The sequence below is a fragment of the Juglans microcarpa x Juglans regia genome, chromosome 2S (genome assembly GCF_004785595.1).
Source record: "Juglans microcarpa x Juglans regia isolate MS1-56 chromosome 2S, Jm3101_v1.0, whole genome shotgun sequence".
Lineage (NCBI taxonomy): Eukaryota > Viridiplantae > Streptophyta > Magnoliopsida > Fagales > Juglandaceae > Juglans > Juglans microcarpa x Juglans regia.
Window position 1 is genome coordinate 8,902,244 of NC_054597.1, and position 13,072 is coordinate 8,915,315.

At 40.6% G+C, this 13,072-nt stretch overlaps 1 protein-coding gene across 1 annotated transcript; it reads left to right on the top strand.

Moving 5' to 3' along the window:
* The first annotated feature begins 644 nt into the window (after positions 1 to 644).
* LOC121251558 (probable trehalose-phosphate phosphatase H) lies at positions 645 to 3,948 on the top strand. The gene is made up of 11 exons (XM_041150833.1): positions 645 to 1,239; positions 1,356 to 1,496; positions 1,597 to 1,668; positions 1,815 to 1,907; positions 2,056 to 2,115; positions 2,238 to 2,339; positions 2,468 to 2,545; positions 2,657 to 2,726; positions 3,136 to 3,206; positions 3,490 to 3,582; positions 3,733 to 3,948. Exons 1-11 carry the CDS (start codon positions 955 to 957, stop codon positions 3,793 to 3,795), a joined length of 1,128 nt encoding a protein of 375 aa, XP_041006767.1. The 5' UTR covers positions 645 to 954; the 3' UTR covers positions 3,796 to 3,948.
* Positions 3,949 to 13,072: the final 9,124 nt, after the last annotated feature.

Here is a 13,072-nt window from a genome sequence, read left to right on the forward strand (position 1 = left end):
AAAGGTATCATTATATTAGACATTACAGTTGCTGTGTAGACATTATAATCATTGTGTTTATCTACTATTTTGGACACAAACAAAGTAAATTATGATCTGTTTATCTACTAATTAGTAGTTGCAACGTTATATTATGAGCAAGGTACGTTATTTTTAATTTATAAAATAATGAAAAAAGCTATTCTTCGGACTACCGCTGGATTTTATTTATTTATTTTTATTTTTATTTTTTTACATAAACATTAAATTAGTATTTTTTAATACTATGTGAATTTTTAAAAAATATATTTTAAAAAGTGTTGAAAAAAAAAAAATAGCGGGAGCCCAGCAGGAGCCAGAGCCACACTAAAATAAGTTACTGTAATGCGTTGAACACAATAATTTTATTTAATATAAAATTATACCGATGACTCCTCCAGCGTGTCGAGGTGACGGGCGAAGATGACGTGGGACCCAACACGGGGTGGACCTTCCACAATTTCTGCGGGTGTAATATAGTCTGGGTCCCACTTAAAAGAATTATTATTTTATTTTTGTTTTTTATTTTTTGGTAGGGGCATCGATCGATCTTTTCCGTTTGTGCGGGGTCACAGCTATAAAATGGTAAATGCTGGGGGTACGTTTCTCTTGCACCCATAGTTTTGCACTCTCCCTCCCTTTCACCTTTGCTTCCTGCTCGCAGACTGTCTCTGTTCATACCTCTCTTCCCAGCGCTCTCCTTCTGCTTTTCTTATAACTCATATTCAAAGCACGAGTGCTCTGTACTCTTCATATTACCTAACTATTGTCTCGTACTCTGTTTTCCTCTTATCTCGGGTTTGAAGTTGTTTTTACTCTTCAAAATCCATAATTGCTTCTCTAATCTGTTTTCTGTATTCATCGTCTCGGTTTGGTCCTCTTTCGAAGAGAAAGAAATAGTATTGGTTTCGCCAAAAGTCCTAAAAAGCAGTAAAGATGACGAAAGAAAATGTTCCAGCCGCTGGTACCAAATCTCGTGTCAACCTAGCAATTACTATGAACATGTCGGAACCGTCCATTTTCACGGCGGGAACGGCCGGTGGATACATTTCCATTTCAAGGCCAAAGAAGCTCCTGGAGAACCTTGATATCAATGGGGAGAACCTCGATATCAATGGGGAAGGAAGATTAAGCTCTTGGGTTGACTCAATGAGAGCTTCTTCTCCTACCCGTATCAGAGCCTCGCCTTCTTTGGCCGACCTTGACCAGAGCTCTTGGATTGTGAGTCATAACATTTCTCAAAGAAAAGATTTTTTTCTTTTCTTTCCTGTTTTTGGTGGTTGTTCAGGTTTCCGAATGATGAATCCGATTTTTGCTGTATTGTTGTTCAAAAACAGGATCACCATCCATCAGCCTTGGACATGTTTGAGCAAATCATTGATGCCTCAAAGGGAAAGAAGATAGTAATGTTTCTGGACTATGACGGCACACTCTCTCCGATTGTCGATGACCCAGATCGAGCTTTCATGTCTGATGCGGTTAGTTCTTCTGAGCTTCCTCGCTCAAATCATCTTAATTTTATCTGTCCGCAACTTTCCAAAGTTATTAAACTTGGTCTTCTTTCTTCGTACAACTCAGATGAGAAAGACGGTGAGAAAACTTGCGACCTGTTTTCCCACTGCCATTGTGAGTGGGAGATGCAGAGATAAGGTACACTTTTCAAGTTGTTTGATTCTTTTATTTTCTTCTTGGCACACTATTTCGATTGTTAAGTTTTAAATTATAAATTACTTTTTGTTCTAAAGATAATTCGATAGCTTTTGAGTTAAAGAGCATTGTTGTTGTATAATCTGTAGATCTATAGCTTCGTGCGGTTAGCAGAGTTGTACTATGCCGGAAGCCATGGCATGGACATTAAAGGACCGGCAAAAGGCTGCAAATACAAGAAGGTGAATGAGCCGAAGCTATTTTTGTACTTCCTCTGATATCTTATAATCTCCATACTTTTTGTCCAAAGAAGGAAAAAGAGAAAAATGAAGAAGATGCTGATTGAAGTTTTCTAACAACTTTCTTTATTTTCATCTTTACGCTCTACAGGGTAGTGGTCGTGGTGTTCAGTTCCAAGCCGCGAGTAAATTTCTTCCGATGATCGACGAGGTTTATTTTCTTTGCATATGTGATTATATTTATGAGTTGGATATATGAGCCATGGGTATAGCAAGCGCACAGAGAACAGAATCAAGAGGAGTTAGCTGATCATTTCAAACATGAATTCTCAGGTTTACAAGCAGTTGGTGGAGAAAACTAAAGCAACTCCGGGGGCTCAAGTGGAGCACAACAAGTTCTGTGTCTCTGTTCATTTTCGACGCGTTGAGGAAAAGGTATATATTACGAAAGTCGGTCACAATCACAATCAGTTGTACTATTGCCGTGGTTGTTTTTAGTAGATGTTTTGTCTACGCACTATACGTACATGATCATCTTATTTAATCTGTGCGTGAAAATACAGAAATGGAATGAACTAGCCCAACAAGTTAGATCAGTACTGAAAGAGTACCCAAAGCTTCGACTTACTCAGGGAAGAAAGGTACGTATGACAGATGACTCTGCTAATGACCTTAAAATCTTACTAAATGAATTAGTCTGTCGATCGATCTCCCTAGCTTCTAAATATTATGGTTTTTGCATGATAATACAGGTATTAGAAATCCGTCCCACCATAAAATGGGACAAGGGGAAGGCTCTCGAATTTTTGCTAGAGTCTCTTGGTACGTTTTAATTTTAACCATGAAAATTAAATACCTAAAAGAAAGGCCTCCATTTATTTTCATCTCTTTAAGGCCTCCATTTATTTCATCCCTTTAAGGTCTCATTTTCCATCTCATCTCATCTCAACATTATAATTTTTCTAAATTCATATATAAAATAACAAAAAAAAAAAAAATCAACAGTTTCAATTTCCAAAATAAAAATAGTATTAAAAAAATATATCATAACAATATTTTATTAAACTTTTAACTTTTATTTCAACTCATCTAATCTCATCTCATATCAACTTTTAGAGTACTTTATATCACTTAATAAAGTTTACTTTCACTCCTTTACATCACATATATATCACTTATATTTTTCACACTAGTAGATATAATATATAATAAAGTAATCTTCTTTTTATAGGATTTGCCAATTGTGCGAATGTGTTTCCTGTTTACATTGGAGACGATCGGACAGATGAAGATGCATTCAAGGTATAGTATCCAATGTGTTTTAGGTCATATTAAATATATATGTATATAATATTATATATTATATACATATATATACACAGATATTTATATATACACATATACACAGATATATATATATATATATATATAATACATTGAAAAAGAAAAAGAAAAAGAAAAAGAAAAAATATATAATATTATATATATTATACACACATGACATATGTATGTTTATATGTTGCTCTGAAAGTCGATCGTACGTATTCAATGGCAGACTAATGTTTTAAAGTTTTCCTGTCCATAGATATTAACAGAGAAAGGACAAGGTTTTGGCATTCTTGTATCCAAGTTCCCAAAAGAAACGAGTGCATCTTATTCTTTACAAGAACCAGACGAGGCAAGTACTGGCCAATACATGTATTTGAATGTATTTTGATTAAAAACATGTAAACGAACGAACGTCGTTCAAAACTTTTTGCATGCATGCCTGATGGTGCTAGGATGTGACTAATCAATATCAATTACTTTTCAATATTTTTTTTTACAGGTTATGGACTTTTTAAAGCGCTTGGTCCAATGGAAACGACCGTCACTACGAGCACAGTTGTAAGGTGTAAAGTAATAAGAATATGAAAATATCGCCATCCTCTATATTTTATATATATATATATATATATATAAAAGAAGTGATGGCCATTTGAGATGTGATCAAATAATATTCGTAAGTTCTTTTTCCCCTAATATCTGAGGAAACGTTAAAATGTTTTTACTAATATGTACGAATTCGCTATGAGTGGTGCTACAGTCACTGATAAATTAATTCTATCGAAGATTTATCTCGACAAGGTCATTTGATCTTTTTTTATTTTATATTTTTAAATGTTTTTTAAAAAAATCATAGCAATCATTAAAAAATACTTCCTAAAAAAAATACCAAGTATTTAGTTAAAAAAAAAAATATCGAAACCCACTATCAGGACATGTCATCGGGACACGAAGCTAGCATTTCCCATTTGCTATGGTACTCGCTTTTGATGGAACTAATTAGCAGATCCAAATTTAATGCCCCTCTTGATTGAAAAAATTAGCCGGTCCATAATTCAATATATTCTATGACAGGGTCAGAAGTTATTATTATCACCCGTAACAGGACCATAGGCCACTATTATCACCTTATTAGGGCCATATATTGTAACAAAACAAAATCAATATCATCAGATCATAACCAATAACAAAATAAAAAAGTCAAGCTAAAGATTTTTTAAATACCACGTCATATCAGAATAGAATACTGAATAATTTCATATCATTTTTCACATATTCAAAACAGGTTCAGAGCATCTTCACATAATATGTACAAGTTTTTAGATTTTATATTCACTCTCTTTGCATAGTCAGAAACAGAATGCTAAAACTTTACTCATATCTACACCAGTCATGACAAAAATACTTTCATCTTTTATAAAGATTTCATAAGTAATACAGAAGAAATAACTGAGGTTGTTTCAAATATATCTTCATAACAAAACATGTATATTTTTTCTAAAATCAATCCATGTTCATTTCTTTTTATGCAAAGTCTAATATAGGAATCTCACTTACCTAGACTTTTTATCTTCTCTAAATTTTTTCACAACAGTGCCAATCAAATTTTAATCGTCACCTATAAAATAAACATGTAAGTTAATTAAATCTCTAATTAAACATGTATTCAGATATTTAAGCTTGAAATACTAAAATTACCTATTTTTCCTAAAATTTTAAATTTCTCATAACCCTAACACATCATCACTTTCCAAATTCATCGATATCTACTTAACTTCTCCAACTCATACATTAAACTCTAAATTATTTCCGTGAACTAAATTGTATGACTAACATGTTTATTCAATTAAAACTAATCTCATGTAAAATGTATTTTCACTTAAAATAATTCTTCCGTGAACTAAAGTGTATGACTAACATGTTTATTCAATTAAAACTAATCTCATGTAAAATGTATTTTCACTTAAAATAATTCTAACTCAATAACAAGTCTATTTAACATCAAACCCAACTTAAAATACATGTCCAATTTTAAAACATTTAAACTTAAGGGAAATAATGTAAAAACAAGTATTCTGCCAAAGCTTACCTATTAAGGCAATAATGTAAAAACATTTAAAAAAATCTTTGAGGTGCTTTACGTATAATCACATGACCAAAGGCTTGATGGTATTTTTCTGTAAATAATGCTACACCTTTGGTTATGCTAAAAGACAGCCCTCTTGTTCGTGAAGAAATAGAAGACTCATCAGAGTCTGAAGCCGTGCGACGTGCGACATCGGTCTTACTCACCAAGAGAGCAACTCGCGACAGCGGATCGGAGCGGCACGGGAGTGACAGAAGGGTGGCTGGTGACACCTAGATGGATCGAGAGCAAGGAGAATGGACTGCTCTCTTTGGTGTGGTGAAACAAGGCTTTATGGTGGTTTACAGAGGGTGGGTAGCGGAGGTCCAAGGCAGTGACTAGGTGGCTCAAGTGCGTGACTCGTGGCCGAGCTGTGGTGTGGGTTTTATGTGGAGGTAGTCTCCGTGGGTAGTGGTAGTGAAGGGCAGATCCATGTACGGCAGGAGTAGCCGGGCTGGGTTCTCTTGTGGTGACTCGCGATAGTGCATAGTGGCTGATGGCGAAGAAACTCACAGGAAGGGGAACAACAGAGCCGCTCGGTGAGATGGACGACGGTGGCTCGCGATGGGGATTGGGCAACAAGATTCTCTGAGAAGAAGATAGAGAGTTCGGTTGGAAGAACGATTTCTAGAGGCTGTTGGGCAAAGAAGAAACAGAGAGGTAGAGGGTAAATGAGAAGAGGGAGTGCAAACTGAGAGTCTAAGCTGCATGGGGCACAGTGAGATAGAGAGGAAGTTGAGATTTGGAATGGAACTAGCGTGGGGAGGGGGGGAAATATTAGTTGGTGTCGTGCTGCGTGAAAACATGAGGTACATGGGGATCGGGGGTGGGGTGGGAACAGAGGAGATGGAAAAAAAAAAAAAAAAAAAAAAATCTGAGATTGTGGTAAAACGATGCGTTTTGCACATAGCTGGGATGGGTTTGGCACTTGGCTTGGGCCCTATGCCTGGGGTGATAAATCCTCCCCTCTTATATAAATTTTGTTCTCAAAATTTCCTAATACCACGAGCGAAGGCTATACACTTATCCGTCACATCCAATCCACACCTATTTTAATTTTGAATCATTCTTGTTGATCGTAATATTTCAAGATTTTAACCTTATGATATTTCCACCCCATGCCTTAAATACGTCCTAATTCACGCACCTAGTATCGATCGTCATACCATCCAAGGTCCAATCCGAGTCTTAAACCTCAACAAAAGACTCGATTAAAAGCCAAATAATAACTTCACACAAGTTCTAAACGTAACTTTATATCAAATAACAAATATAATTCATCATATTATAACACCTCCATACGCAAAGCAAAAAGAAAATTCTCCAAAGTTGGGGCACTTTAATCTCACATTCGGTTCATGAAGGTATCCAAATCATGGTTCCTCAGAATCTATTACTCTTAACAATCCTCAAATTTTTGAAAATCCATAGCCGAGATTTTACTCCTAAGTGATCTCAAATAAACTAATTTCTAAACCTTCACGATGTTTATTCTCAACCCATCATGGCAATTCTCCCATTACGCACTCTAATAATTCCACACAATTTCCCAAGGTTAAAATGTCATAAATAAATCATCTTGTAACTATTCGACTTCCACACCTACCTCGACAATTCTTTCCAAGCTTTATCAACTAAAGGTAACATACTATTTATATATCTAGATGATGGTCTTTTTCATCCTTAGTCATAATCAATACACATTCTCATCAACCCAACATTTCAACTCCTAAGGTACGTTCATGACGATGAATGAAAAATAAGTGCAGGGAAAGTAAAGAGAGATAGACACCAAGATTTACGCGGTTCGACAATATGCCTACGGGGGTTTGGGGAGGAAAATTTCCAATATAATATATCTGTTTACAATCACTCATGGATCCTCATATCTCACTGTACATAAAAGGTTGGAGCTCTTCCTCAATATATTTCCATCGATTCCTCATTCATATGTTTGTTTATTGTCCTTTTATGTTGTCTGGACATCCCTGTTTATATGTTTGCCTGACCCTTTACTATACATGCAAGCCTGCCATGAGTTGGTCGATCTTCCTTGCGTGAACACTTATCTTTCTTCTTCTGACCCTCTGCCATTTTACAACCCTCATATCCCTATTGTCTCCACCTTATCTCCTTCTGACATTTATAGCTCTCTTATCCCTCTTGTCCCATTCTTATCTCTTCCTTATCTCCTTTTTTGTCCCTAGTGATGGCTTGGTGGGCTAGGCCCAATTTATGGCTATAGGGATTTTTCCCCTTCACAGAACCCTGCTAATTTTTAGCACACTTGTGAGTTGAAAATTATGAAAGTTTTTCCTTATGAGAATTTCTGTCCTTGGCGGGCATGTTGAAGGTGAACGGGTTTTCGAACTAATATTCAGCGTTTAATGAATATGCGCGAGCGCGGAGCTTGAATGGTGTGGGAGATGGACTCAACCGCATAAAGCGGGAGGGCAGAGCGAGGAGAGCAGAGTGTGGAGCTCGAATGGTGCAGGAGATGGACTCGACCAAGTAAAGCATTATTGCGGAGCTTGAATGGTGCGGTGATCAACCGCGTAAAGCGCGAGCGCGAAGCTCACGAGAGTCTAGTGACTCAGTTTTGTTGAAAGAGATTCCGTTCGATGGAGATTCTATCACTGATGGCGATTTCGCTTGATAGAGATTCTGTTTGATGGAGATTCTGTTACTGCCAATGCATCGCAGGCAGCAACTTGCACGAGGTTCGGCAAGTCATTGGGACTTGCATTGTGAATAGCTGTTAGCAGGTCAGAGCTCATGGCTCGGTTCTTGTGCTTTATACTTCATGGATTGACACTTATAGGTTGGCAGAGCCCAAGGGCCCTGCTCCCTCACCAACGCATCATTTTAGCATCCTTGCATGAAGCTAGGCAAGTCATTGAGACTGCGTTTAGAATAGCTGTTAGAAGGTCAGAGCTAATGGCTCGATTCATGTTTTTTATACTTCGTGGATTGGCACTTATAGGTTGGCAGAGCCTGAGGACCCTGCTCCATCACCAACGCATCGTTTTCGCATCCTTGCACGAAGCTAAGCAAGTCATTGAGACTGCCTTGAGAATAACTGTTAGCAGGTCAAAGCTCATGGCTCGGTTCTTGTGCTTTATACTTTGTGGATTGGCACTTATAGGTTGGCAGAGCCCAAAGGCCCTGCTCCCTCACCAGCCCATCATTTTTGCATCCTTGCACGAAGCTAGGCAAGTCATGGATTGGCACTTATAGGTTGGTAGAGCCCGAGGGCTCCACTCCTTCACCAACGCATCGTTTTCGCATCCTTACACGAAGCTCGGCAAGTCATTGGGATTGTGTTAAGAATAGCTGTTAGCAGGTCAGAGCTCATGGCTCGATTCCTATGCTTTATGCTTCGTGGACTAGCATTTATAGGTTGCAGAGCCCGAGGGCCCTGCTCCCTCACCAACGCATCCTTTTTGCATCCTTGCATGAAACAAGTCATTGTGACTGCGTTGAGAATAGCTGTTGGCTGGTCAAAGCTCATGGCTCAATTCTTGTACTTTATACTTCGTGGATTGGCACTTATAGGTTGGCAGAGCCTGAGGGCCATGCTCCCTCACCAACACATCGTTTTTGCATCCTTGCACGAAGTTAGGCAAGTCATTGAGACTGCGTTTAGAATAGCTGTTAGCAGGTTAAAACTCAAGGCTCGGTTCATGTGCTTTATACTTCATGAATTGTCACTTAAAGGTTGGTAGAGCCCGAGGACCCTGCTCCCTCACCAACTCATCATTTTCACATCCTTGCATGAAACTCAGCAAGTCATTGAGACTGCGTTGAGAATAGTTGTTAGCAGGTCAGAGCTCATGGCTCGGTTCCTAAGCTTTATACTTCGTGGATTGGCCCTTATAGGTTGGTAGAGCCCAAGGGCCCAACTCCTTCACCAATGCATCATTTTCGCATCCTTGCACGAAGCTCGGCACGTCATTGGGACTGCAATGAGAATAGCTATTAGCAGGTCAGAGCTCATGGCTCGATTCCTATGCTTTATGCTTCGTGGACTGGTATTTATAGGTTGGCAGAGCCCGAGGGCCCTGCTCCCTCACCAACACATTGTTTTTGCATCCTTGCACGAAACTAAGCAAGTCATTGAGACTACGTTGACAATAGCTGTTAGCAGGTCAGAGCTCATGGCTCGATTCCTGTGCTTTATGCTTTGTGGACTAGTATTTATAGGTTGGTAGAGCCAAAGGGCCCTGCTTCCTCACCAACGCATCTCACTTTGTACGAAGCTCGGCAAGTCATTAGGACTGCATTGAGAATAGATGTTAGCAAGTCAGAGCTCATGGCTCGCTTCCTGTGCTTTATACTTCAAGGTTGATCTAGAGACCAGCTTGTTTTTGGTAGGTCGGGCGACTCTAAACCTTTCTTTCCCAGCAGTTTGTTCAAATGATAGAAATAACTTTGTTAGTAGATACAAAATTCACATGAATTTTGTGAGTAACGAACTTGGAATTTTTTATTAGTTAAGGAGAGTCCATGCTTTGCCTACGTAGCAGTGCAAAGCAGAATTGTGCAACAGAGCAGAGCATAGCAGATTAGCCGAGCCGAGCAGAAAAGTCAAACCGAGCAGAAAGGCAATCAAAGTAGGAAATTGATCCAAGCAGAAAATTCGAGTCGAGTAGGAAAATTGATCCGAGCAAAAAATCCAAGCTGAGCAGAACAAAAAAGTTTCATGTAAGTTGTGCAATTTTATCAATTTTTGTCTGAGACTGGTCTGGTCCACCATGGGCTTCCCATACATGGCAGATGTCACGCATGCAACTTTATGCCCAGGTGAGATATCTTCTAGAACATGATAGATGTTGTCGTGTGATGGTTTTCAAGTAGGTGCTTCACGTGTAAGTGAGTTTCCGAGCTGAAGGATCCGTGCATTGAAGTGTATACTCCCACACAGTGATCTACGAACAATAGTTTTCCATGAGGGTGACTCCCGAGCATGAACAGGCATGATCTTTCTTTCTCAACTTGGTGGTTTCCGTTGTTTTACGTTCCCGAGCCAAGGAAAGTCCATGCAAATATTTACCAAGCTGGGGGGTCCGTGCATGTAGTTGCCAAGTTGAGGGACCCGATATGTGTTGTTTTCGAGCTGAAGGATCCTGTGCATATGGTTACCTAGCTCTATGTCTGTAGTTTTATCGAGCTGAAGGATCACCAGTTTATGTAGTTTACCAAGCAGAGGTTTTCCGTGTTGTCTTATGTAGGCTTTGTCTGCTAAAGGGGGAGCCGCCCTGCGCCTGCCATGGCAGTCGGGGGACCACCTCCAGGGCTCCAAAGGTCTCGGCGGCCCAAGTGGTGGCCTTCGTCGGAAACATAGTGTACACAACGTGCGCCAACCCGCACAGTGTGCCCATGGTATGCATGGCTAACTCTTGCCATTGGTTGCCCTAGGTGCTCAAGAACCACCCTACGGGCAGCAAACCATGCCGGGAGTTGCTTGGTGGTTGCCAACAGGCCAACAAGAGTCGGGATTGGGCTTTGGAGTTTTCCTCCGCAAGCAAGGCCGTGTAAGTGGTTGTTTTTGACAGGGCCATTTCCACCGCGTTAGAGACAGACGGGACCGGCAACCCACATGGTGGGTGTTTGCCCCCTCTCCCACTGCGTCGGGGCTGGGTTTCAGCCTGGTCTCTGAGCGCACGGGACACACTGCTCACTACCCTAGGGGTCGTGGCTTCTAGAGCTAGAGACCGTCGACGGTCCAGGTGGTGACCGCCGACAGGTGACTGGCCTTACGGCATGGCGCTGCGAGCTATGGGAGTGCTAGAGGCCTGGCCCCTTGCACTCGCATAGTGCACGGTGGCCCTACATTCAATACGGAGCACCCTGCTCGGGGCCTGGTGATGGGGGCGAGCTGGTCTGAAACAAAAACTTTCGACGGCCTCGGTAGTGGTCGTCTGCTTTATGGCCTTTGTAGGCTGATATCCCGTGGTGGCCCGTGCACGGCCTTGGGTTTCGGTGACCACCATGGCCACGGCTGAAAATTTCGATGGCTGGTGCGATGGCCAGGAGATGTCGCCTATGGCTCTTGGCCGCACACAGTGAGATTAGGTGCCGCTCTAGTGCACATCCCGTGCACCCTCTGGGCTCCATGCATGTTATGTACATGCATGGCACTGTACGTGCCATGCATGGCCTGTTCATACGTGGTACTGTACACTTAAGTGCACAGTGTCGTGTGTGATATGCACGACACAATGTTCTGGTGGGCACTGCTCGGCTGGGCATTCAGTTATTGTCCACGTGTGCATATGCCTGTGTATAAACCATATACCAAGCCTAGATTTGTTATCTAGGCACGATCACTTGGGCTGCTAGTGTTATGTTATCTAGGCGACGTCGATTTTACGCTCAATCTTTAAACTAGTTTAATAAAAAATAAAAGTAATGAAGCATGGAGTACTTATTTGGATGATGCTTCCTTTATTATTCGGAATTTATTCTGTGCACCAGAAAATCATCATTCTTCCACTTTTATTGCGTTCTTCTTTGTGTTATCATAGGCTGTTTGCCAGCTCCTCCTTCCATCGCTTCAGTTTGTTCTTCTTCACATCGCGAGCTTTGAGTGTGTGTTGTTGCCAACTACGAAGGACACGCTAGTTATGAGACAACAGAGATCCCACAGATGGCGCCACTGTTGACGTCATGTTTCGAGGGCTTGGGCGACTCTACGCCGACAGTGCCATGATGTGAATTATTTGGAGCCCCCGACAATGTTCCGGTGTGACTGTACAGTGGCGGTTCATATGTCCATGACGGTGAATGGAAAATAAGTGCAGGGAAAGTAAAGAGAGATAAATACCAAGATTTACGTGGTTCGGCAATATACCTACGTCCACGGGGGTTTGGGAAGGGAAGTCTCCAATATAATATATCTGTTTACAATCACTCATAGATCCTCATATCTCACTGTACATAGAATGTTGGAGTTCTTCCTCAATATATTTCCATCGATTCCCCATTCATCTGTCTGTTTATCGTCCTTTTTATGTTGTCTGGGCATCCCCTTTTATATGTTTGCCTAACCCGTCACTGTACATGCTAGCCTGCCATGAGCTGGTAGATCTCCCTTGCGTGAATACTTCTCTTTCTTCTCTGACCCTCTGCCATTTATAGCCTTCATATCCCTTTTATCTGCCCCTTGTCTCCCTCTGACTTTTACAGCTCTCATATCCCTCTTGTCACTTTCTTATTTCTTCCCTGTCTCCTTTTTTGTCCCTAGTGATGGCTTGGTGGGCTGGGCCCAATTTATGGGCTATGGGCATTTTTCCCTTTCACAATCTACTCTTTTCTTCAGCATGCTAAAGTAATAGGCTCAACTCCAATGACCACTGAGCTGTTCTTTGAACGGAGGAAGAAAAAGACGGAAGAGATGCTGGCTTGGTTACACAACAAGCAGAGAGGGCTAAGAATGACTGCATGAGGTATTGTGATTCATTTGTATGCTGCATTAAGTTAAATGGTCTCAAGTTGTTTGTGCTATTAACTTAAGTTTCTGCATGTTTCAGTGGTCGGGAGTTATTTCTTTCGGATTGTAGCCTGTTTGTGGATGATGCTGAGGCATACAAAAAATACCAAATAGAAGAAGAACCTGAGGCTGCTGAACAAAAGGTAATCATGTTTCGTCTGTTTCGTTTATAAGTTAAGTAGTCATGGTCTTGAAACATGTGGCACTAAAGTTCCAGGGTTGATG

What these genes read in the sequence shown, in the direction of transcription:
- LOC121251558 (XM_041150833.1), top strand. Translation starts at nt 955, where the DNA reads ATGACGAAAGAAAATGTTCCAGCCGCTGGTACCAAATCTCGTGTCAAC. An exon ending in GACTTACTCAGGGAAGAAAG is followed by an intron (nt 2,546 to 2,656) that starts GTACGTATGACA and finishes ATGATAATACAG; the next exon opens with GTATTAGAAATCCGTCCCAC. An exon ending in ATTTTTGCTAGAGTCTCTTG is followed by an intron (nt 2,727 to 3,135) that starts GTACGTTTTAAT and finishes TTCTTTTTATAG; the next exon opens with GATTTGCCAATTGTGCGAAT.